The sequence below is a fragment of the Corvus moneduloides genome, chromosome 4 (assembly GCF_009650955.1).
Source record: "Corvus moneduloides isolate bCorMon1 chromosome 4, bCorMon1.pri, whole genome shotgun sequence".
NCBI classification, from domain to species: Eukaryota; Metazoa; Chordata; class Aves; order Passeriformes; family Corvidae; genus Corvus; species Corvus moneduloides.
In genome coordinates this window covers 24,565,538-24,593,202 of record NC_045479.1, presented here as the reverse complement: position 1 = coordinate 24,593,202, position 27,665 = coordinate 24,565,538, and the positions used below count along the sequence as shown (strand labels likewise).

General features: G+C 37.9%; 1 protein-coding gene across 8 annotated transcripts in view; it reads right to left on the bottom strand.

The window, feature by feature from the left end:
• The window catches only part of TNRC6B (trinucleotide repeat containing adaptor 6B), a 135,748-nt gene that overhangs the window by 90,868 nt on the left and 17,215 nt on the right, over positions 1-27,665 (bottom strand). For 5 of the 8 annotated variants that reach the window (XM_032105995.1, XM_032105990.1, XM_032105998.1 and 2 more), the window contains exons 3-4: positions 27,543-27,641; positions 9,327-9,394 (exon numbers count right to left, since the gene is read on the bottom strand). In XM_032105995.1, coding sequence (XP_031961886.1) covers positions 9,327-9,394; positions 27,543-27,596 — 122 coding nt within the window. In that variant the 5' untranslated portion in view covers positions 27,597-27,641. The remainder of the gene's footprint in view (positions 1-9,326; positions 9,395-27,542; positions 27,642-27,665) is intronic. The other 3 variants (XM_032105991.1, XM_032105992.1, XM_032105993.1) reach the window with 3 other exon arrangements.

Here is a 27,665-nt window from a genome sequence, read left to right as displayed (position 1 = left end):
CATCAACCATAGCTGTTACTATGAATTTCAAAAGGAATAATAATTTCATTCATTAAATCCTTCCTTCACCCTGTTTAAGCCTTGGAGCTTTAAACATTTTAAAATAGCAGCAAGCTTTTTCATCTGATCAGGTTAGAATGTTTAAGAACAAACTTACCTTTCTGTCTACAAATACTTTACCACAACAGGACCCCTTTATATGGTGCCTTTAGACATCTCCTGAACTCTACTCAAAGCAGATTTCTTACGAATACTTTTAGGACATCTCACAAAAGACAAGGAAGATTTTTGGACCGAAAGTCTTATCCTAATTCAGACTTTTTTTTCCCTCCCTACCTAAAAGGAAGCTATGCTGTGCTTTGTTTTGGGGTTTTTTTTTTGGTTTGTTTTGATTTTTTTAATTTATGTTTGGTGAGATAGCCCAGTCTCTCTACAGATTTTTCTAACTTGCCTTTAGTTTTAGCATGCCGAGTTCAATCACTGGGCCGGAAACCTCTTGAGCAAAGGAATTTCTGGCATCTTGGTTGAAGCTGGCACCAACCCATTTTCCTTTGTTCTCATTAAAGGAACCATAATATGCTAAGTTAAATAATAATAATAAAAGCAAGCCAGCCCAAAACAAAACAAAAAACCCAAAGTAAAAGCAGAATATGAAAGGAATGCATTTTCAGTGGATTACTGTAAGAGAGGATTTCCCTATTTTGACTAATTTTTCTAATAAAAGCCCTATTTATTGCTGCAAAAATCTGTGAACTGATCTTTCCAAGTGACTTGAACATCTTCCCTGAGTAATTTGCCTTCATGTACAGTCCTTCGGTTTGAAATGCCAGGAAAGGAGCAGCTGGCTATCCAGGCAGAAAATTCTACAAGCTGTAGCTGTCACAAATATTCAAATGCAGGCAGTAACCTAAAACCAGTATGACTCCCAAATATGAACAACTTTGACTTAGGGCAAAGAGTTCAGCAAATTCAATCCATTTAGGTAGGAGTAAAAGAAATCATACCAGCTCTCCCGATCACAGCATGCCAGAGGAGCCATGCAGCTTAAGACCTCCAAGATATCTCTGTAAACAAGTTTTGAATTCATACCATGTTTACCACATAGTACAATATTTTTAGTCATACAAAGTAAGTCATATCTTCTGCGTGGAAATAAAGAGCTTGCTTTTTTTTCCTTCCCTCCCTTTCTTTAACCAATAATGGTCACTTCAACAATGGTAGGATCTGCATTTTAGAACCAAGACCATTTACCTTTCTCTACTTTAACCTCTGGTATATCTAAGCCATGCACATGGTCATCAAAATTTCTATTTTCTGCACGCAAACAAAAAGAGAGCACAAACTCATTAATATAACATAAAAACAGTGGTAGTTTTTTTCCCCTTTCTCTCCATCTCCTTGAAAGAAATATTCAACCATTCATCTGGGTGTACACACAAAAAATACCAAAGAATTGATGAATTTTTTTTTTTTTTGAGGGAATGAAGCAGAGAAAAAAGCAGTGAGCATCTTACATTGGATGCAAAAAGGGGGGAAAAAAAAGTTTTAGGATTGTAATTCATACATATTCATGATGTCACTGACCTGTGCTAGCAGTCCAAAAACTAAACTCTTAGCAAATCAAAATTAGCAGGACTAACTTGGTGTAGGTACCACAGAAATTAGTCTAAAGTGTATTTTTACATTAAGAATATAGACAAAATGCTAATTTAGACAGGGCTTAAAAATATTAACAGCCTTTACAGAATTGTATTAGGTTGGAAAAGAATTTGAAGACCATCAAGTCCAACCACCAACCCAGCACTGCCAAGTTTACCACTACCTTAAATGATTTTGCTTGCTGGTCTTTAAGTCTGTTCTCTCACTCCCATGGTAGATGTCATCCAAGAGTTGCCATCTAAACAGCAATGAAATGCTGAAAAGAGAGCAGGGTTCAGCCATCCATATAAATGTTACATCGGAGGGCAGTTACCTCGGGCAGCTCCTGAGGAAGCTGCCAACTTCGGGAGAGAGAGAAAAGGAACAGCCAATAATCAAACAGACCTAAACCCCCCCAATTTATTGGACAATGAACTCCAAATGTCAATAGAGTATCCAGTAGATAGTTTAATTCCTGGAAAGGGACCAGAGGACAGGAGTGGGTGGAGGTATCTGGAATACAGAGGCCCCGGGATTTTAGGAATTTGATCAGTATGCAAATGCTCTCCCCTTCAAAGTACAGTAAGCTCTGTAAGACAGCAGCAAATCAGGATATCCTCCATTCCACTAGCAGCTGGAATTACTACTAACTGGAATAACTAGAGAAAACAATCAAGGTGTCAAGGATATGTGACTACTTGACACTACTCTGGCTATTTTGCTGTATCATATTTATAAATCAAGCAACCTGGAATGGAAAATATATTTTCTCTGGTTTTGCAAAGGCAAGTGTGAAGTAGTCTCTTGATCAGATGAGACTGCAAATTCAGAAGCAGGCTCTGTGCTCTTCCTACGCAGGACAAATGCAGATCTTGGAGGGTGGGGAGAGCCCAAACAAACTAGCCTGTTCTTACCACAAGACATCTGGAATAGAGCACTATAAAATCCTAAGAAAAGAAGTGCCAAAGCATTCACACTTAGAATATACACTGTCCAAAATATTTTCCTCCCTCGTTATTCAGCAGCACTGTAGACTAAACACACTGTGATCATAAGTGGGAAGTTCACTTCCAAAGTTGACTTTTTTTCTGTGTGACTTCCTTTTTTATTCCTTAACGGTCAGTCATCTGGCTTCCGTTTTTTTCCACATATTAGGAAAATACTTGCAAAACAGCAGTACACTAAGATGTAGGTTAGCTGAGGTATATGAAAAGTCTGTATTTGTTCATGGTTTGAGATGAAAAAAAATATATAAAATCACTGAGGTCATGAAATGGGGAGTCTAAAACATCATGAAATGACAATTGAAAGCATTTTCAAGTCTAACGTACAGAAGTGAATGCCTAAGTATTTTTGCTTAGAATACTCAGTCAAGAGTTTTCCTGTGGGCAATACTTATAATTGTAAGTACAAAAACTTTAAAATATTTACGTGTAACACTGAACCGGTGAAATATGGAACACAATGAAACTTTTGCCATTCTAAAGTGCTTGTGTATAAATTCTGCATATTGTTCAGAAGTACTGCATTGTAAGCATGCAAGTCTCAGCTTTTGCAACTTTATTGACTTAGGAGTCATGGCTAAAACACAGCTGCCTCTACAGATACAGATTTTGCTCCTGCCTCATCCATTTCTACCCACTCAATTGCACAACAAAGGGCAGTTCTTCTCTCTGTGCCTCAGGGCCCCCTTAAACACACAGGTAGACTTGCCTTCAAATGCAAACTTGTCTTGCTACTTACTCCACCGTATGGAGTAAAAACATTTGTACACTATGAAGGTGACAGAAGTATTCCCCAATCCTTAGCTAGACCAGTTTTCATTTTGTTTTAGTCTAATGGTCTCACACCCTTAGATATCCTACCAAATCTCTAAGGATATAAAAGAAAGAAGTTAGAACTCTCCTACTCATATGCCAGTATCAGAGCAAGCCTGAGTTATCACTGGGTCTGAAGCACAGTCTGACACACCAACAGAACTGAAACACCCTGTGCCAGAAGTGTCTGGTACAGCCATCACATCTCTCTGTGATGACTTGTTAGGATGTTGGGCAGAGGACTTAAATGTCTAGGGACATTTCTTTAATGGGCTACTCATTCTACACACAAAGAGAACAATCAGCAATATAAAGACAGCTATGCCTTTACATAGTTTTTGAATGTAATTAAAGAAATAACTTCCCATTAGCTTCAAAGAACTTGGGTTGATAATCTGAACTAGGATTTGGAGACTACTTTGAAAATTGCTGCATGAATCTTCTGAAAAAAACCCAACTTCTGCTTACGTCAGTACTGCCAGTAAATTAAAAAATTGTAATGGCACTCAAGGCAAGTCTCAATACCTTCTGTAATATCAAATGTCCTTAAAACATCAAACAAACTCCTTGTTGCACAAGCTTTTAGCTAACTGTTTACTTTAAATTTGGTAAGAACAATGTTTTATCCTACAGGGACAGAAGGTATGGCTAGGGACCTTCATGGAATTTCAACCCTTCAAAAGAACACTGCAGTAGTTCATAACAACGTCTCTCATTCTCACCAACCCAACCAGACAACTTCAGGATATACCACTGCAGCCTTTTTATAGTTTTCAGCAACACCATGAAAGAGTAAGATTGGTTCTTTTGTGCCATTATAGCAGTGATGTTTACATGTGGCCCTGACATTAGCAGGCTGCTGAAAACAAAGACTGGCCTGTAAACCAGCTTCTTGATTTCACTTAGTTTTTGCACGGCAGAACTAAGCCGGGGGAGGGGGGAGCCATTCTGCTGTAAAAGTGGACACAGTGGTAAATTTTAATGAAGACTGGGCCACATTCAGACATGCACATTCAAAGATGAAAGACAACGATCATAAATTCTTACTGAATATTAGGAAATTTTCTTCGCTGTGAAGGTGAATAATATTGCCACAGACTGTCCAGAAAAGCTCTACAACAAACCTGAGAAGCCTGATACAACTTAGAAGTTAAGTCTAACCTTCAAATCTGGCCCCCCTTTGAGCATGGTATTAGATGAGATGACTTTCAGAGTCTGTAATTCCTGTTAGGCCAATTTAGCTACTACTTTCTTTTAACTGTAGTTAAAAGAAACACAAATCCAGGAAGACATTGAACATTCCTGCTGAAATGTTGAAGAAAAATAAGATACTATTACCAAATTTTAAACAATTTTGTGATGCTCAGTGGTTCCAATCTCATCCTGGCATTACTGCAATTTTGGAGGGTCTCATTAAAAACACTTGCCTCAGAACCTGTACATTAAACTATCAAGCCAGGGAAAAGCTATTCAGTAGGTGTAATCGATGACACTTTCTAAATTACAGAAATGATCTTGTTTTGATATCTTTCTTACAATATGAATCACTTCCAGCTGTATGAATTGTCAAGAGAGTTGAAGACTTTTCTCTCCCATTACTATAAAACAGGTGGGGAATAGCCAGCTGAGTTACTTCAAACAGCAGTAGCAGCTTGGCTTACCTTCCTACTAAATTGGAGTATGAACTTGGCTCACTTTTTGTCTGAATAGCTACCATTAAACAGACCTCTCCATGTGTCAGTCAGGAAGAGTAAAACATTTCCATTTATCTCATAAAAAGGAGTCGTTTTTCATTACCCAATCCCTTTCACTCATAGATTAGGGTGCATTCACTTCTGATTGTGACAGCAGGTGGTAATTTATTAGCACAGGCAGAGTTGCTAATTAATGCTGCTAGAGCTAGGAGCAGAACCTCAATTTAAGGACTTCAGCAGAATTCTTTTTCCTGCCCCTGTCCCTGCTCTGTGCTCATCAACAGAAGTTTGACTGTTTTGGAAAGATGTTTCTGGGTCACATTTGCCTCTTAATCTTTGCTCCAGTAGTAACAAAGTAAAAGCCCTATTGCAACTGATAAGGGCGCAATAAACTGCTGCCATGTAAAATGCAAGTATTTTGTGTGGGGAGGTAATATTTACTCCTTAAGCATGCCAGTTCAGGTCAACCTCTTCATAACGGATGAAAATATGAGAGAACACCTCTAACAAAATGTTCACCTGTAATTAAGCATCATGACACAGATCGAAGGAAGGAAGGAAGGAGGTTTCTTACCAAAGGTATTAGCCACAACAAAATAACCTGACCAAGTGTAACACACAGAGAGCTAAGAAGGGAGAAGGTTACAGAGTACATAAAAACTAAGAAGTAACAATTTATCAAGAAGTCCATCAGCCCTCAGCCAGAGTAGGAGCACAGTCTGAGATGGCCATTATCAGCTTCAGTAGTCCAAGCAGGCTCACTTCTTCTGAAGTGCAGTTTTTAGCGTAAGTCACTTTGCTGCTGCACAACCATGACAGCTTTGTGACACATGCACTGCACATAAACTGCAGCTCTTTCACAGGACTTGAGATGACTTGTACTAAGGATTCTGAATGGGTAACTTCCTCATAATTAGCTTTAATCGAAATACATTATATCCATGTTGTAAATGATCAGTTGAAGATTTCTGAAGCCCTTGTATACAGTTTAAGCAGTTAATTCCTCCCCATAAAGCTGACAGGTATCAGAAGACAGCAGTTCTCAGGTATCACCTACAGTTCAATTAAAAATCTTAAAATGCTGTAACTTTAGTACGGTAAGTCTGTCCAAAAGAACTATTCAGTTTAGCAGAAGAAAGACTCACAACAATGCAGCAGGGTTGTTTGCTGTTGCTGGGTTTGTTTGGGTTTTTTGTGTGTGTTTGTTTAATGCTAGAATGCACTCTAAAAATGCCAAGTTTTTATCCCTGAGTCAAACTGGGGAAATAATCTGTTTCATGAGGTGCCAGAAATCATCCATGGATGCTGGCTCCTTGTATTCAATTTTGAAGCTATACTTTAGCAAAGGAAATTTCACCTGAAACTGGGGCTAAGGTAAAAACTATTGCATCCATTGAAAGTCTCTCAGAAGCATCTTTTTATTTCTGTTCCTACATTGTCCATTAAAGCTTTGAGTCCATTGAAATGCAGAAAGAAATTTGCAGGGCTTTCCTGGGAGGTTAACACAGGCAGACTGCTCTGGAACTCTGGTGCAAGTTAGCTCCTTCGCTGAAACCGTATCTTCTGAACACTTCCTCAACAATCTCAGTGCACAGTTACCCAGATCTGGCTGTCTAACGAAACGCCATTAAATTACAATGGCCAACTGTCCTGAAAAGTAAATTAGAAGCAGTCAAAGAGAAAACATCCCATCTGCATAGCTGTAGAGGCAGTAAATTCTATGAAGTCTAATGACAGCTGCAAAGGGAAGGAAGCATCTTCAGTGATGCAGCTATTTCTGTAGAGAACATCTGACTCTACACTCAAACTTAGAATCTACCTTTCACTAACAAGCTCCAATTTTATTTCAAACCAACTAGAAGGACAACAGTAGACATGGGTACACCAAATCACAGGATCACTGCAGATGGAAGGGATCTCTGAGATATCAATCCCACCCCTCTGCTCAAAGCATTGTTAACTAGAGCAGGCTGAAGCAGATTTGGGGCTGTGCCCAGCTAAGTTTTGAGTATCTTAAAGGGCAATGAAAGCACAACTTTTCCAGGTAACCTCTTCCAAAGGTCTGACCACACTTAATAGTAAAAAAAGAAAATTATTGTCCCTTGTGTTTGAGTGGAGTTTTCTGTATTTCAGTTTATGCCAATGGCTTCTTGCTTCTCCACCAGGCACCATTGTGAATAATTCGGCTCAGTCTTCTTTAGTCCCTTCATCAGGTATCTATACACATGGATAAGAACATCCTCCCTCAAGTTTTCTCATCTCAAGGCTAAACAGTCACAGCTTTCTCTGTTTCTCCTCTGTCAGATGCTCCAGAGTTCCTCTCTGTGCTCCTTCACAAAGCCCAGTCCAGTATGTTTATGCCCAGCTAATCCCCACTGCAAGTAATACTACAAAGAGGCAATTTCCAATTTTTTTTTCCTTGTCTTATAACAAGAGGTAAACTCTGTCAAGGCAGATGATTTTGTTAGTTAGCTGAAAATTTGATACTGTGGGTAGAATAAGATTCAAGGGATTGATTTAAATTTAAGAGGAATACCCACATTGAGTTTTGCTGGCATTATGCTACAAGTTGCATAAAACAACTACCTTCAACTCTTCGTTGCATTACTAAAATTGCACCTTTAGACTTCAATCAAAATAATATTAAGAATGATACTTCTACAGCAGGATCTGTATGACAAGGTTCCAGATGTCACCTGAACACAAATCTATTAGTCAAAAAGTAAAAATGCTGCCTATCACTAATCTCATATTCTTTAATAACCAAAGTTTTCGAGAAGAGAGATAATGTTGTAAGCCACTTGAAAAGCTCTAATTAAAAATCAGATCAACTATAAAGTAATTCTAGTTTCCACTTGCACCTAAAACAAGACACCTAACAAACACAAGGCTATGACAAATCCAGTACAATATCCCTCATATTACTCACTACAATAATGTATTTCATTAAATTACTATATATATAAAGAAACAGTTCAGGAAAGCAGAAATCTAATTCCTACTTTTTACTTCTGCACTGATTTTTCTTCTGAAAGTTTCTACTTCAACAACCTTTGTATCTCTTGGTACCACAGTAAGTTGCGCAGTCTGAATAGATAGAAATAACAACAATTACTTTGAGAAGTTTGGCTCATGTCCATGATGGAAAGAATGTGCATGTTCAGCATCAGAACTTCGCTGACCTCAACTTGCCTACCTCAGAAATGGTTTCTCACTGTCACAGATGCAGTGGACTTACAGTTGTCAGCTTGTCTAGGAGGCAAAGTAGACCTTCACCCCAAGTCACATCACAGCCCTTCTGCAACAAGTACAGTGCAGATCAATGAGAACTTCTCATGAGGAAACATCCAATTAGGCTTAGGAAAAAAAGAGTTCTGTTATCTAGATTTTCCAAAGACCACCTTCTTGCTTGCTCCAAGTGGCAGGAAAAGAAAAAAAATTGATTACGATATCAAAATTGAATTACCATTGCATTAACTAGTGAGAAGAATATGGAATACAACCATCACTGAAATACTTCTATGACAAGGCTCTGTTCTTCCTACCCGAACAAAAACCCAGGGAAAAAAATCCAACCAGTACTGGATTTCAGACTGAAATCATATGAAAAAGCCTTTCCTAATGGAAATGGAAGTTATTTTCTTCTCTGATCAAGCTGCTTTCCCTAAAGCTCTGTGTACCAGCATCTTATATTGTTCATCCTCAAATGAGTGTTTTGTTTATAATTTCTGATCCTTTATTAAAATGCATCCTAAAGAAATAAGGCTCATATTTAAAAGAGGACAAATCTGCCATATGCACACCAAAAGGAAGGCCCTGCTTCTTTCATACTTCACATTATTCAGTGAAGAGCAGCTGTATAAAAACTTCATGTACAAACTCACTACGTCACTGCCAAGCTTCCAGAACGATTATCCCTTTTACAACAATTTCTGATTAATGTTTTGAAATTGCAATGCATATTTCTATGCTTTTACATTTAAGGCACATCAACATCCTGCCTCTTTTTCTTTTCAGCCACCATCCACTATTATATATATATATATACACATATGGATATTTAAGGAAAAAAAGGGTGAGCACCAAGCAACCAACCAATACTCCCAGCACATTTAAATGAGAGTGCTTCACACCATTTACTATGATAAGGCCCTTTTTAAATAAACGCGTGACTCACTGTTTGTTTTCTTCACCAGGAGGTGGAGTCTTGCCATGCCCCTCCATTACAAAATCCTCATGTTCCATCTGCAAAGGCAAGCATTGCAGGTCAGAAATCGGTGGAGCAAAACGCACATCACCTAAAGTGGCCCTTTTCATATGCAGCAACTCAAAGCAGCCACTTTATCACAGTGGCTGGTCCAGAACAGATCATGTAGTTTCTTAGCAACATATGTACATCTCCAACCCCATTGCTATGGTATCATTCCATAGCACAGATTTCAGAAAAATCTTGCAAGGGAAAAAGAATGGTTTAATGGCTATAGCAGAATACTATTAGTCAAGGTACATAGGTTCTAAGTTCTGCTCTGTTAAGGACTTCCCTTGTCATACTAAGTATTATTTCTACCACTTCTTCCTTACCGATAAAGCAGGAATTTAAAAAAAGGCTTATCAGTATCTCTGGAAAAAAATTAAAATTTTAGAAGAAACTTATTAAGCACAGAAAGAAATGGCTGCAAAAGCAGAGCACTTCTTGTGAAAAATAACTTTTCTTTGAAAAAAGACTTTCACCGCACACACAGCTTAGTTAGCAGGGTAAAAAAGAGGCCTAAGGAAACCTCAAATAGATGCTGTTCCAATGACAACATAAGGTAGGCATTTCCTTTGGCTCTCTTGTTAGAAGATTCCAAGGGCAGTAAGGAAGTTTTATGTTTAATTGTTTGCTTTTAAAATACCAGTTTTAGCATATATTTTCAGTAATTCTTTTTGAGAGAAAAAAGAATTACACTATATTTGCTCATTCATTAATTATGTGCTCTTCATTTAATCACTTAATTCAGCCAGAAGTTCTCACACAGGTAGCAAAATATTCTTTTCTTTATATCAAAATTCAACACATGCAATTAGTATTTTATATAAACATCCAGACACAGTTAGCAATGCTCTACTTCACATGAAGCCAGCAAACAGGTCACACTGCAATACTCAATAAAACATACAACAAAGAACTGAATCATAATCACACACAAATCCATGATCCACTACATTAAACTGGAAAGAGGAGAGAAGCACTATTCAGTCAGTTAAGATAACACAGCTTAGTCAGTCTTCCAAGGGGCAAAAAACCCCCAAACCAAACCAAAATCCATCAGCCACTTCCCCTTGTGCCCCTACCCTCCCCCCAAAAGAGTCAAGTTTTCTCATTTGTACATTAATACTGCTGTCAGGTCAAAATACTTTCAAAACCCCAAAATCTGCATATTGACATCTAACAAGGATACAAGAAATTATGTTATCTGACTGCACAGGCACAGCCCTAAGCAAAACCACAAACGAACCGACAAAGTGGTGAACTGTAAGGTGCTAATGACATCCACAAGACAGACAGTCAATCAAACACGTGTAAGTTCACATTTGTAAACATGTACCCACATGGCTCCCAGTCCAAACAGTGTTTTCATGTAAAAGCAATGTTTGAAAACAAGAAAATTTCTATTTACAGTTACTTAATAAATTTGGACTTTTATCCATGTATTCACACCATATCAGACACACTGAAATCTATTTGTACTTCAGTCCCTACCTGATTCACAAGAGCTCTAACAGCTGGACTCACACCTGTCTAGCTGAAGAGAAAGATACCCATTCCACTAATTCTGTTGTTGAAAATGCTAAAACACTGATGTGTCAGTGGGTAAAACAGCTACAGATTTGTGGCCACATTGCAAAACAGCATGGTTCTGTGAGTGAGAGTAAGTGTTTAAGAATTACTCTTACACAGGAGGTATTTTAGCCTGTTGCTGGTATGAGACAAGTACAATTCACAGGAATGGTTAGCAAGGGAACAGTTTGTGGCCAGTACTGGGAAGATGAAATGCAGCCTTTGGGAGTAAAGATGCACTGCATACAGCATATATAGTGCTAAACTAACAAGATTCCCATATAAAACAGAAATTTGATGTAATGAAGCTGTAGAAAAGGAGGTACCATAAAAAAAAAAAAAAAAAAAGGATGTGTAAAAGGCAATGATTTAAAAACCAACAAAAACGTAGGAATGGGAAATTACTATATTAGATGATAATCAAGATCTGAATGAGAACTGGAACATCTTGTAAACTACCACTAGAACAAGGCAATCACTGAAGTACTGCTGATAAAACTGTTGTTTTATTATGAATTTTATATGAAGAACACTAGTGACATCCCTGTTCCAGCATGCTTATCTATCAAAGTTTCATTTCAAAGAAAAGTGGGCAAATAATGACAAATAACAAAGCACCTGAGCTAAGAACAAGATTGTCGGTCCAGGCACAATCTCTTTTAGAAGAACTAGAGAACCCCTCTGCTTTAAGAAATGTTAATCAGTTTGCTGTACTTCAGACAGTAGACAGAAGTATCTGAAATTACTAAAATTTGCATTATAAGAAACTGTAGAAGATACAGTACAATGGCACAGGCACTGTGTCATTCACAAGAAGTTCACCAAAAAAAATTAATCACTGAGTGATGAAATATTCAGGAACACAGAAACTATTCAGTATACAAAATAAAGATCAATTGGTAGGGTTTCATTGACAAATAAAGCCAATAATAAAATGCATCAAGACACTAAAAAAAGTCACAGGAAGGTCAAGGAATTAATTACTAGTGAACTAGGAAAAAAATCTTTTTAGAATGGATAAACAACTAGACTTGCAGGAAACATTTGGCTGGTCAGGCTCAGAGGATAAAATGTTGCATGCTGCCCGGAGGATGGTATCAAGTGAAGTGCTGCAGGACTCTGCCCTAGGACAAGTCCATTAAATATCTTTACCAATGACTTGCAGGGCCAGTAAGGTATATTCTGGTCAGAATTTTATTAACTGGGGTGAAGAGGATCAATCAACAAGTCTAAAGACAGGGCTGCCATTCAGACGGACCTAGACAGGCTGGAAGAATGGTCCCTACACAAAACACTCGCACCTGAGAGGCCCTGGCAACAATACAGGCTGGTGACTGGCTGGGGAACAGTTCTGTGGAAAAGGTCTTGGCATAAAGCAAGCTGATCGTGAGCCAGCAATGTGTCTTGTCAGGAAAGGTCAACAGCATCCCAGGCTTTATTAAGAGAGCCTTGCCAGCAGATGATTGCCACCTCTACTCAGTGGTTATTATTCCAGACATGGTCTAATGCACCTCATCCTGGGCCCCCACAATACAAGAAGTACACCCAGAACATGGACACAGTAGCCAACAAGATGCTCAAGGAGCCAGAGCACTTGTCCTGTGAGTAAAGCAGAGGGAGCTGGGCTGATTTGGCCTGGAGAAGAGATGGCTTTGGGGAGACCTTAACAGCAAGTTACTGTCTGTACAAGGACGTCAGCAAGCAGTCAGGCTCACCACAGAGGTACCCTGTGACAGGACAAGAAGCAACGGGACTGTGTTCAAAAAAGAGAAGTCCAGAATGGATACAAGATAATTATTTTCACCATGAGGACAGTCAAGGACTGGAACAGATAACCTAGCATAGTTTTGCAGTCTCCCTGCTTCAAGTTTTTCATGGCCTGACTAGATAAAATCTCTCACAACCTGGTCTGACCTCATAGGTGACCCTGCTTTAAGCAGGAAGTCAGACTAAAGGCCTTGGAAGGTCCCTTCGAACCTGAATTTCCCAGCAATCCTATGACCAGCAGAACAGATTCAGTTTAATATTGAGAGATCACATACATGACAAAAAACCCTACTGAATTCCCAACCCAGCAAGAACCTGCACTTCAGTCTAGAAAAGTATTTTAGAAAGTTGCATAATCAAAAAAACCCTCAAAAATAAAACAACCACCAAGAAAAACTAAGTTATGCTGAAGAAATAAATACTGAAAAGTCTGCAGCAGATCTATAGTATGCCCTCTTTTAAAATACTGTCTATGAGTAGAGACAATGAAGACTCAAACCCCCTCCACAACACTCCAAAAACATAAGCGCTCAAAGAACGGTGTAGGCAGAGGGGAGATTTCACATAAACAAAACACAACATTTGGCCTGCAAATCTCCTTCAATGCAAGACAACACAGCACTAAGGCATATACAAAAAAAAAGCAGTTTGACAGTACTGTAACAAACATCACCCCTTTGCTATTGCAATATAAATAAAACCCAATTTGCTCTCAAAGAAAACACCTGTAAGAGGATACACAGAGAAAATGTACTATTAAGCAGACAAAAAACTAGCTGTTGAACAAACAAATTGCAACACTGAATTTCACAAGCCTTTGTGGGTTTTATGGTTTATATATGCTTTAGGTATGAAGATTTGTCTGTGTATTAGAGGATTAAAAACAATAGCAGTATAAGCTTTTCTGTTTCTGGCAACGACATTACTTTTACAAAGTGAAAGGAGAAGTTATATATAAGATCACTCAACAAGCCTGACACAGTGCAGCAATTTCTGCATTCCTCTTTTTGCAGAACCTTGACTCCAACTTTCTTTCGTTTGCCTGCATAAGCTAAACAATTTCATGACCAGTGATCTCTATTTTTCACCCGGAAATCTGCAGGTTTTAAAATTTTTGCTAGAAAGTGATACACAGCTTATTTGTCTAAAACATCTAGAATAAGCTCATAAAGTAATATCCATTTCCATCTTTCTGCAACACTTAGAAGTCACTTTATTGGGTAATTCATCTTAATTCAAAGAGATATATCTGACAAAGAGCCTTCTGAAAAAAATTAATGAGCAAGTAAAATTCCAGTAAAATTCCAAAGGCATTGCTTACATTTTATAAAATTTGTTCTTAGGCCCAGCTACCTATTAATTAAAGATTAAAAAAATACTTAAAAATTAAAATGTTTAGGTCTTATTTTCCCAATGACAATAATAACATCATACCACAGAAAGAATGAGAATGTGGTATTTTAAGTTTTTGATTAAGTGACTATCTGGGGATGAACTGAAGAGAGGAACAGCATGTAAGAGCCACAGTTAGCTGAAAATACTCTTCTTTTCCTCCACCCACAGTTCTTATACAATTCCTATGCACATTTCTTCCCCACAAGTCTCTCAGTTTCCCTTCATTCTGTCATCACCCTATCCTGCTCAGCACTCTTCAAGTCTTTTTTTTTTAAAAAAACCTGGAGCCCAGAGTCCTTGCTAAGTTCCAGCCATCCACAGCATCCAGCAGCCTCACCCGATCTGGCTAACTGCGGCGTTCAGAAAAGGCGCCGCTTTCTTAGCCTTGAGTCTCTCTTGACTCACAGCGTACACAGGAAATGCAGTTGTCCTCAATACGTAGCAAAAGAATGGAAGGTGGAGCTAAGAGAGAACTCTTGGATCTGTTGTATTCCTCCCAAGGAAAGAAGAAAAGGTGGAATGGCAGAGGATCCGAAACACTTGAGCTTCTCTTTAAGCGGACTGCAGAGGGAGCCATTGACTCCAAGAGCAGGAATCAAGGGAAGCACACTGCACACCTGTTTCTCCTGGCAAGCAATGGAGAAAGCTTCAAGATTCTGGCAGCTGGAAGCAGGAACCAGAAATAGACCCTGAAACAGCAGGGGAGGAATTCAATAGAAAACTTTTTTTTAAAAAAGGAACTGCAAGTTTTTGAACTCTGTATTTTATTATTTTAAGGCCTTTTTCTCTAAAAATCCAGGCACCTGTGAATACCCAAATTTCAACAAAAATTAATATATTGAGTGTTCTAAATAGTAAAAGACAATTTGTTTTATCTAAGTTAAGTAAAGCTATTCAGTATTAGACACTCAGTACTTAACTTTTAGAAAATGAAATTTATCGTGAGCTTAAACATAATCAACTGTTATATTTTTTTGTCCAGAAGTGCAGCACCTGTTACTACAGTTTCATACTACTCTTTCTAAAAATATCTTCAATGAGATCCTAATGGATTTGATTAATGAGCAAACCTTATATCCTAGATAAAGTCGGCAATGCTCTGAAGGGTCAGAAAGTTTCAAGGGCAAAAGCCTCATCTTTCCTGAATCCCGATGTCAGAAAGCACATTTTCCTAACAAGATTCAACTACTGCATTAGCTATCCTAGCCCACCAAAGACGAACTGAGCTTAAGAGAAACCAAGCATTTTCTCAGGAAAGAAGATAGACATTTGGGAGAAATCCTTTACTTATTATAAAAAAAGCTATTAATTTTAAACAGTCTTTTTGTCTTCACCAGCATAAAGAAATGTACTAATGCAACTTCATCAGAGTTTCCTTTTCCTACTCATTCCATAGTTCCTTTTCAAAGCTGTTTTTTTCTATTTTATTTAAAAAAAAAAGCAACCCCCCAAACAAACAAAACAACAACTAAAAACCTCCAACAAACCCCCCAAACCAACAACAAAAAAACCCCAAACAAAAAACAACAACAACAACAACACCACCCAAAAACAAACAAACAAAAGGACTTCAACCAGCCAGGAGATGAAGACTCTGAAGATTTTTCACTCACTAGCATCTCAAGCAGACACAACACCAAAACCTTATCTGGTGTATGACTAGATACTCTGGTGAGGACCAGCCAAAAATCAAATGCTGCTTTAAGTGAAGTGATGATTTTAACACAGCCTATGGAAGGCCCAGCTTAAGACTGATAACTCTGATGTTCTGTCACAACTACTCCTTAAATACCCAATGCCCCTCCCAAATCATCATCAGCAACAGTGCTACTGTAAACAGACCATCAGCACTTATTTTGTCTCACTGATAGTTGTTTTAAGGAGAGTTGCACAACCCAGTCCTCGAAATCCAAGAAATTAGTCACTAGTCACTACTGCTAACAGTGGTGGAAGCTGTGTTATAAAAAATGAAACCTCAGAGACCATTTGAGGTCTAACAGAAATGTAATCACTACTGCAAATGAAAGGAAAGCTGAGTCACCTCTCTGCCTGGCTTCATTACAAGCACTTTGGACAAACTGCACTGGGGAAGATTTTACTCACTAGAAACAGATTAATTAAATTTTTTATTTAATTTCTTTTAATAAAAATGCAATTTAGCTGCTAACACTTTACTAATTTTTTAGGAATAAATTAGTGTTGAGCTGGCATTTCAAAATATGCACAGAATAGCACAAATTGTTTAGCAAAATTGCCCCCAAAATTTACTAGTTAGATTGAATCTTCATTCCAGTACACAAATGAAAGCATTAAAAAACCCTTAGAATCAGAGATTCAAACTTAAAAGAAAAAAAAAAAAAAAAAGAAAAAACAGCTCCTAAAATGAGAAAGCACTGAGTATTTCTCTGAATCACACAGAGGAAAGTCTTAAAGACAAGGTATGCATGAAATATTGGGCTGAATTTTCAATCTCTTTCAGGACTTTGTTGTATTGTACAGCATTGCGATGCAACTAAATTTTCACTTGAACCTATTTCTACCTTTTCTTCTCTCTCAATTTTGCCGAAGCATAGTCTTGATACAAAAAAACCACCGCCAAAATACACAAACCATCTCCTAGCCCACTCAGTATTTTCTTGAAGCTTCTCAGCAGCATCTAGATGAAGCATTTCAATGTTATTACCATCACATGGTCCTGACTAGTTTTCTGTTAGCTACAAGAGAAATGAAAACTAACTAACATAATCCCCCTGCTAAATCACACTTCATATTCAGCGCTCCCTGCTAATCATTTCGAATGCTAACACACTTAGACCACACGTAATTACCTTCGAAAGTAATTAATCTGCTACTGGTGTTTGTTATATGCAGCTTAATGGTGCTTTACCACCTGGCTCACTGAAACATTACATTAAGTAGAGGAAATGCCACATGTTAACATACACCATCATTAAAACGTGCATCATCCTTGTAGAACAGCAGGACAGATTATCAATGGGAACTCGTTCATTAACCTATGGAAATCAGAATATGTAATTTATGCTACACCTAAACAAGCACAAAAGCTGCAGCAGTGGTTAAGGACCAGAAGTTTTGCTTTTAGTTTCAGCTGTCACCAATTAGTCATAACCAATTGCAGAAATAACCTATGGCTCACTTTCTATGTAATATTTAAAATGTTTGTTAACTAATATTCTCTGAAATACCCAGCAGCTTAACATTAATTCCCTGCTAAGCTTAAACAGTTTTATGAATATCATGAAAACAACAGCCACATTTTGGAAATGCTAAAAGGGTTGGGATCGCAGCCACATTTCATATTGTACAGATAAGAAAGTTTACTTAATTAAAAATTTATTATTCTTTTCATATATTACTGAGCTGCAAAGTATTTAAAATACAATAGCTTGTGTGTGTGTGTGTGTATATATATATATATATATAATATAACTAATCTAAATATTGCTCTGGAAGCAATTTAAACCACCTAGTTGTTTGCAGCAAGATACAGTTTTACCTCACATCAACCACCGAAGATATTAAAGTCACTCAAGTCATGGTATGACAGGATATCCAGAAATACCATCTGAACACTTCAACTCTGAAGCTGCCAAGGCAGCTTTGAGTAATAATTCAACCATCGCAGACACAAAAAATGAATAAAGCGTTCTGAATTTAAGCAGAAGTGCTTTCCTTTTCCTGCACCACTGACGATGACCCATTTTTTTAGTGTGTTCCATCCAAACATTCCATCCATTTTGTAGTGTGTTCTGCACATACATAGTATGGATGGATCCCAGGAAAATCTGAATTTAGTAAAATGCAAAAAATTCCCATATTTAATTTAATTAACTTTTTGTATTATTCTTCAGCTAAAGAACAGAAGCATTTCACAAGCCATGAATTCTTGCTAACTTCAGCTACTCTGAAAAAAACCTTTTACACTTCCGTTACAAATTTTTCATACTTTCCATTTAGGGGACAAATCTGACCTAAAGCCCTTGAACAGTTCACCCCACCAGTACTTTCACCAGCCACTTGTATGCAACCCAGTGACTCTATTTAGCCACCTCATTTTACAGTCAATTTAGTATTTACGGTGCAGACACAGATGAACGAGTTATAGCAGCTTAAACTGACATCTGTAAGTGGCTGATACTCTGATATACCCGTTGTTAACCACCCTGACACAGAAAACGTATTAACTTTCTCCCACTTAGATTTGGAAATCGACATGATGCATTGCCACAAAAAGACAACAAGCACGAATAGCTAAAAGAATTTTCAAAGGCTTAAGAAAGCAAATGATAACCAGAATTAGAGAAAACTAAATTACACTTTTGCACTACACATTTAATCACCTTCACTGCCACAAATACTGTTTGCTGCTTTTTGTTAGGAATAACTGAAAGTGACATCAACCTGGCACACAAAAAATGGTGCTGAAGTTATTCTGCCTTAAGAGATCCGACCAGACAGGTAAGCAACAGAAAGAAGAACTTTCTCTTCTGGGTTCACAGAAATCCGCTGTGTGGATTCTAAACCCATAGAAACTGCCAGTGGCCCAGAAAGTTCCTCAACAGCTGGAGGCTGAGAGCAATTCTGTTATATGTATATATTAACCCTGCCTTAAGTCTGTATTAGGCATCCACTTTTGACCACTGTCAAAAAGGAGAAGGAATACAGGCTATCCACACCCACAGTCCACAGCTGCTTTCCAGTTTCTCCAGTTACTAGAATGCAAATCCAAGCTCATTTTAGTCACAGGAGAGCCACTGCTGCTTGCTTGTTAAATTTTTCCAAATTTATTTGGATTATTAAAAAGATTAGCTATCTGACAGAACACCAAACCACTAAAAGAGCCACTCATCCCTAGAGCAGATGTTGTAGAAAAGCAGGGCTTTTCTGCAACTTGCCCTCAAAAAAAGTCCAACAAACCTTTAGATGCCTTGGGAATACATTATTTCTCTGGGAATTACATGTGGAAATTGTATCTGTTGAAGCCAACCAATATGATTTCAAAGTACCTCTAAATATTTCTTAACCTAATTCCACACTACTCCATCTGTAGACAACTACTACATTCTCCCCTCTTATGATACACTCTCTTGCCTACTGCTCAAATGCTTCAGTGACTTTAAACAAGTGACAGGAAACGCTGGCGTATCTTTAATGTTGCTTTTGCCCTTCAAGGGAACTGATACCACACAATATGTTTTTGCAGAGTTCGGGTCCTTAGTTGTCCTGTCACCCTCTTACTGGAATGATGAAGACCATCACCACTATTTTTAGTGTCAAGAATAACAACCACACTCTTTTCATCAAACCTCACATGCATTTCTTCCACACCCAATGAATGAAAAAAAAAATTTGAGGAACTGAAAAAAATTCATACCCATCTAGTTCACAAAATGAAAAGGAAACAGTCCTTGTGGGTCATGTAAATGTACAAAGTCTTGCAAATGCATGAAGCCAACAAGACCAATGAATTTTACACCTTTCAATGATTCAGCCAAACTAACAGGCTACAAGTGATTTTTAAAGTAAATCTAAGATTTTTTTAAAGTAGGGTAAAGCTTTAATGCCCCTGGCTCAAATTTCTCCCCAAATACCTATACCCCTCAAGTCTGCCATAAGACAGTAAGACTGGAAACACTCATCAGTACTTCCACATCTGTAAGACTTTGTATTAAGTGACCGATTATATAGAACTCTGTCACAAGCCACATGGACTACAACCACTGCCAACAGTTCTGTAAAGTCAATACCAAATGGAAAGAGATCAAAAGGCAATATTCTGAAAAGGTAGGAACCCCTCAAATTGTATGCCAATAGTACACCTGCATGAAAAGAGACACTTTGTAAGCAAAGCCACAAATCAACTTCCCTGTCATCAACACCAGAGTAGGACTATACCACATAAGCTCTCAAATGCAGAACCACTTTTTCAATATTTGAGCAAATATCTGCTTTTTTGTCTGTCTTGCAAAGTATCATAAACTGCTGTAATCAGCTGAAGAAGACACACTATTGGTTGAGAAAAAAATCTAATGAGAAAACACTTATGAAAAAGAAGGAACCTTTAAAAGAATGGAAAAGATGAGTTTAAAGCAAATGTTTTTTTTAAGATGGAAGTGTTTTTTTCCTTTAGAAATGGGACACACACCTATTCACTGCAGTGACATGCCATGCCAGTACACTTCCTCCACACGAATTGTACATATGAAAAGACTCGATCAAGAATGTATGGTGACAGTTCTGACAGATGTCAAAGTCATCTTGGCACATGATGGTATTTTCCAAGAGAAAGAAAATACATCATTGTGTTAACCATCTCTTTTGTGATTCAAAAGCACTTCAGGGTATTTTGAGATTAGAAAACAGAGAGTCATCTTTCAGTTCAGCATCTATATTTTAGCAGTCTTCACTACAGATAAGTAGGTTTCAAATAGGCAATTCGTCTTGCCTCTGTAGAAAACAGTACACCCAACTGGCAGAATCCTGAACTCGATCCTGAATTTCTTTTAGAATGTCCAAGCAGCTAGGCAATCCACAGCATTCCTTTACAACAGTTCAAGTAGTACTGTCTGTTTAATTCCATGTTCTTTCTTGCAAAGTCCTCAACAATTTTACCTTATTTATAACTGATTTTTTATAGTAGACCCTGATAACATACTGTACTGGTTTTGGCTGGGATTGAGCTAAATTTCTAGATAGTAGCTGGTAGAGGACTGTGTTTTGGATTTGTGCTGGAAGCAGTGCTGATAACACAGGGATGTTTCTGTTACTGCTGAGCAGTGCTCACACAGCATCAAGGCCTCTTCTGTTTCTCAGCCCACCCCACCAGCAAGCAGGCCAGGGGTGCACAAGAAGCAGGGACAGGACACAGCCAGGACAGCTGCCCCCAACTGTCCAAAGGGATACTCCACACTACATGGCATCATGCTCAGCATGAAAACTGAGGGAGTGAGGGTGTGTGTGGAGGTTAGGTGGGGCTAACATTGCTCAGAGACTGACTGGGCATCAATTGTTTGGCAGCAAGCAATTCTTCTCCTTTCGCATCATTTGTTTTCTCACAGGTTTTGTTTTCTTCTCATCTTTGTTGTTGGTTTGGGTTTTTTTTTCCCCTGAATTATTACACTGCCTTTATCTCAATCCACGTATTTTCTGACTTTTACCCTTGCAATTCTACCCCTCCACCTCACTGCAGGGACAGGAGTGGATGAGCAGCAATGTGGTGCTTAGTTGCCAGCTAGGATTAAACCCCATACCATAATTGTAGCTCTTTGCTACAATGCCTTGAAATTTGAAGTTATAAACTCACAGTCAGGTTTGCTTGGGGCTTTTCCCCCATGTAGAAAAGTCCGAGCATGTAGTGTTTTGTAGGAAAGTATTTCAGGTTCTTTTCCTGGCCACAGTGTTAAAGTTCCAGAGAGAAACTAACCCAAAATTTCTGCTTCCCTTGAGGGACTATGTTAATTTGTACTTAAAACAAGAGGCATAAGACTTTTACAAGCTTTGAAAACCTGTCATTAAAAGGAAGGACTACTTTATTAACTTTAAATTTTTAGTAATTTCATTCTTTACTGAGAGGTTATTGGATTATCTTTTTTTAATACATGATATGCAAATATTTTGGTTTTGAAATTACTCTCCTAAGGAGCTGTAGCATTTCCAGGTTAACAAAATGTCATCTCCATGTTCTGCTAGCTTCATCAGTTTCTGTTGTGAAAAATTCTTTGTCCTTCTAGTTCTTAAGCTGCCACATTTCAGGAGAAGCATAAACTGTCTTGTCAGGCAGAATACCTCTCTACTTTTAAAAGACTATACAAGATACTTCATACAAAGGCTCCAGGAGCTTAGTATAGTTGTAAGTCAGCATTACAAAGACTAGCTGCTCCTACAACTCATGTTCCAGAAAAATAATGGAAATGTACCCTGCAAATCAGGGCACAGAAATGCTGCAAGCTCCACAGGCAACTCACCAGCAGACATCAAAAATCGATCAACTAAATAAAAATACCTCAAAGCCTACTGTCCTGGATCCAGTGGAGAAGCAACAGCCACATGAGTAAACTGAAACCTACTCAGAACTGTCAGGCACTCACAAGAAAGTATACTGAGGTTGAAAGCTCACCTCTTGTAAGAAGCCAAAATTCAGGGCAGGGATTCATACTGCAAGGAACCATAATCTGAAAGCACTATGTACCAGGCCAGTACTAGACTGGAAAACATCTTTTTTAAAATGACAGTCACAAAGCAGACTGTTCATTTTATTACTGTATAGGCCTGAATGTTTTAAATTACTTAGTGCTATCTGAATAGAAACCCAGTTCTGTATCACTAAGTAGGATTATAAGCCCCAGAAATACAGGCATCAAGGTTTTGGATGCTGTCAGTTTAATTATTTAACTACGGGGGTTTTTTCACTATATTTGTTCTAAATCCCACAAAATGAAAGCATCAGCCTAACTTTTGCACTATTGTCATCATTATGCAACATCCACATCAGAAGTTGAGCATACCTTACCCATAATGCAGTTAGTGGAACATTCCTGATTTTAGGATAGAGAACTCCTAACAACACTTCCTTGTGAATTTTATGATTCTGTTTATAAATGTAAAAATACATAGCCTAACAGGCTCATGTTCCCTTATTCTCAAAGTGTATGAAGTAAAAGAGGAATTTAGATACTTGAGTCCCATACTTTTTAACCTTTTAATCATCTCTGCATGAATGCTTCAGGATAAAAAAAAACCCCCAAACCAAAACACCACAACAAAACATAGCCAGTGCCAACAGAGTTCTGAAGAGTGATTTAAACAGAAGGCAAGTGCTAGCTCACAATTAGACACCAAGAGGTAAGAAAAGTAAGAATTAACCAGTTTGACAACAGGCAGGCAGCAATATAAGGGAAAGATTCACATTGACAGATATGAACAGGGTAGCAACTTGAAATAAAACAAGGATTAACAGGTGACCTCAAGACAGCTTGTAAGTGGCACTGGACAGTGAGACTGAAAAACAGGACAAGCCTCAATGGCTGTGTCACTGGTTTTGAAAGAGCCAAAGTATGAAAAAGTAGCCTAATTCCTGGCCTACTGATTCAGTTCAATAATTATTTCTATAAATATTAATGAAAACTTTGAATACCTTTATCTAATGCCATACCATACACAATCTTTTCCCTTTTCCTGTACTTGTTAGGAATTGAGCATTATTACACATCCTGTGCAGTCATATTTTTCATCAGAATTTTGTGTACCTAGATTTTTAGTATACAAAACATTAAAATGGCAGAACTAGCTATTTTTCCTCCTTTCCCTTCAACAACACTGAAGTTGTACCACACTTCATAAATGCCTTTCTGTAAATTACTTTAGTCTAAGTCCCTCACTCCCTCTGAATTCACAGGCTTTTGTTTTGAGAGAGGAAGGAACAACTAGGAGGGGAGAGGGAAATTCTACATTTAACATGAACATTTAAATTGCATTTTTTGATGAAGAAGTTTCCTGCATAAGCTCAAAACTCCTGCCAACATTGAAAGAAATCTAAAAATATTTCAAATCAGGCATAAAATTTTAGCTTCCTCCTGCAAGATTTTACAGCAAAGGAACAATTGAGAAACCAAGTTTAAGTATTATCTGTGCAGTAATCCTTAACTGATGGATCAAAACAGCTGAAAAGAAATCAGTCACAAACAAGAAGTTCAGTGCTCGTTGATGTTTTCAGAGTGCCAAGGTTGTTAATGGAAAAAGCCTAGTAATCATTATTAGCTAATTAGCTACCACAAAATGTAATTAAAAATTAAAATAATAATCCAAATAATAGTAAAGGGAAGAGGGTTCCAAGCAGAAATACTGGTTTTCTACTCCTGCTTGTGCAATGGAGAGGTAGCAGAAGATTTCACTCTGATATCAGGGAACCAGAATGACCCAGGGCTTCCTGCCTCCCACCAGCAGCTCCAGCAAACATGACTGGGAGAGAACACCATGAGGATCTTGCTTGTATGCCCAGTTCTGAAGGGATCAGTCCTACAAAATTCTCTTCATTGTAGCCCACTGGTGAGCCTTTGCCACCTCATGGTGGTGTTCAGTCAAAGGCTGGACTCAATGATCTTGGAGGTCTCTTCCAACCTTAATGATTCTACGATTCCTTTTTTTTTTTTTTTTTTGAAAGGAAGAAAAGTGACCCTGAAAAGCCAGAAACCAGACAGCCCACCCTGCAACTACTCTAAAAAGTGAAGGGATACTTCACTGTACGATACTCACTAGCAGATCATTTGGCTAAAATAGACCATATATTATTATCAAATAAGACTTCCACATTTGCCAAAACTAAATTAGTTTTTAAAACTCTTATGCTCATTTGAAAAAACTGACTTCTGCACAGGTTTCTTCCCCTCTGTATAGCACTAATATTAGATAATTATTGGGATCAAGAGTGTGCTATTGACAGGTGCCAGCTGTCTTTATCATGTTGATGCCATTTTAAAGAAAGTGTATTTTCTGTTAGTCTGATAACAAGGAAGAAACTGAAATCAAACAATGGAATCAGTTAATATGAAAAGCCCTGGCCACAAAACTACCAAGACACTAAGTGTCTCCAAAAGCAGCCAATGGACAGAAGGGGAAAGGCCATGCACATAATACACTCTCTGCTGGAAAACAATCCAAAGAATGGCGAAAGGATATGCTGACAAAAAACTGAAGGGAAGAACTGTAGAAATTTCCCAAGTAGGCAAAACTGAGAACATGAGCGCAACTCAACCACAATATTAAAAAAAAATTAAATTACTAATTAAATAGAAATGTATGCATTAACAACAGTGGTAGAAATAAACACTAAAGTGAGAACTGAGTCCATCAATAACTTTCCTTAAGCTTAATTTCCAATGAGTTGCCACTGAGTTTGCCACTCATTTCAAGAGTGGCAAAGGCAAGCATGAAAGCTAACTTTACATCTGTCTCACCAGGTTGTTAGGAGTCAAGCAGGAACACCATTCCTCATGATGTCTGACTGCAAGGCTTAAATTTTCTGATCATACCTTACATAGTGTTAATTAGTTTGAAGGACATAAATATTTAGTCTTTAAAGTGACTTGCTCAGCTCTACATAAGGCACAATTTTTTTTTCTTTTTCAAAACCAGAGGAAATCTCCTTTTATCTTCAAGTCTTGACCTGGGTGTCTCAGAATACTATACAGTCTAGGATGCCAGAAAACCTGAGACAGTTACAGAACCAAGCCAGTTCACAGGCATAAAGCAGGACACATCATTTGTTTTCCACTCTATCATAGAATCTTCATGTAAAACTTTTAGGTTATTTTCAGGCCGGCACCACAAAGAAATTAATTCTTGCAGTACCCAAATCTTTATATCCTGATATTCATGGTAGCTCCATGAAAGATGATTTTGGTCTCATCTCTTTCAGAATACTTCATTCACGTATACCTCATGTCTCCTGCCTGAAAAAGTTGGGAGTGGGCAGGGAGAGATGGGGAAATAACCTGACAAAAGGAAAAAAACTGAACTACATTACTGAATACTTAAAAAAGGTATTTAGTAGAAAAATGAAAACAGGTCACTAGATCATGTAAACATTTGTAAATTAACGGCATCATTTTAATGATACCAGACAATATAGTGAAATATACTTTGTCTAAATTTTTCTAGGACAAATTTTTAACTATTATAGAGACAAAACTCTCCTCAGACAAGGAAAGAGGATAATCATTTACAGATTGAAGAAACACTGAAAAACAGACTTCAGTGAGTAGTCCTGTCCATCACAGAATGGAGAGAAGGACTAGTTGCAGTCATGACTTTTTTGCTTAATATATAATGATCCTAATTAGTTCTTTATTAATAACACTAAATACCAGATGCACAACTCTCATCTCCCACATTCTCTAAATGACAATTGTTTCAAAGCAATGCTTTATACACATTTGCGTATTCAAAGTCAGTATAAAGAATTTGGTTTCAAATGTAAGGTCACTTAATTTTTGGAGCACGGATACAAACTTCACCATTACACCAAGAATTAAGCATGCCAAAGAAAAGCATACCCTTCATTGGAGGAAAGGACAGGTACTTCAATCTTACTTCCTGCCCCACAGGCAAAAAAAAATGAAAGCTAGGTATCCAAAAATATAAACACAGGCACCTGTTTGTATACACATAAATGTGTGTTCACACTCACAAAGATCCTCTCTGTGTGGTGAAAAGAAAGCACAAATAACTATACTAAAATCAGTAATTAATTGCACCATGATGTCTCCTCTCTCATGTCTATTCCCCACTGAAACCTGTAATCACATCCTTGTCAAAAGATGCATTCAATACCCTGGATTGCTGCAAGTACATCCACTGATAGGTTCTCATTTTTCAGCTCCTAATCTAGAGCCAACCCTCCTTCAAAGCTATTTAAAATGAACACAACTCCTAAAGTACATGCAGCACAATTGCCAAGTCCTTTCTCTAATAATTACTTACTTAACTTGCTGCTTACAGCTAAAAAAGTGTTTTTTCTTAGACCCTAAAACAATGAAAGCATCTCTCCAAAGGTCTACCTAGAAAACAGATGTTAACTCCAGTCTTCGAGTTTTTCATTTTTCAGTCTGTCTCTTACACAAAGCTACAAGCAAGCTAACAATGATTCAGATTTTTGTGAAGTGTAGGGACCATGTTTTAAACACAGATCACTTGCAATGTTAACACTAACTCAGTGAGTAGTCAGGACTATAAAATTGTATTTATAAACCTACAGAAGATTATGACAATGGCTGTGTCATTATGAAAACCAAAGTAATTCGTGCCTTAACATCTGCATCTTCAGGAAGTAAGCAAAAAGCAGGACACAACATTGTATTCAACAGAACAGTTGACATGCTCCTGTCCCAACAAGGTATGCTGAGAATCAAAGGTACCTTTAAAAGCAACACACAATCCAGTCTCACAACACAGCACATGCTGGCAAGTACAAGGAAACAAGAAGCAGCACACCTTCAATATAGGTCAGTCGGTAATCCACAGACACCAACACCTGCACCTAAGGGCCCACGTCTAATTCCTTAAATTAGTTCAGAGGGTGGGTGGGTAGGACAGAAAACCCTTCCAGTTTTCACAAATGATATACAATCAGGGTTAGTATCTCTTTACAAGTTTTCTCTTTCCTTCCTGGAAGCGCCCAAAATCATATGTTCCTATCCTTAGTGGGTGGCAAAACCCCCTGTCTTTCTAAAGATTTTTCAAAGCTTAATTTTCTAAGTACCTCCATGACAATAAATAATAAATATTGCATGTAGGTATTAATTAAAAACATCACCACCAGTTGATGTTCACTCCACGTACCCCCCCATTTCAGCCAAGCAAGCTCTTGTTCCTCCAAAACACAGTGGCATTTACCTCACTGACCTTGGGACTGCCTTCCTCCAGTATTTCTCCCTCATCAGTTTGCATGGGAACAGGATCTGTGCAAAGCTCTGCAGAAATGCAAAATACTGCCTAAAAGATAAACAACAAAGATAT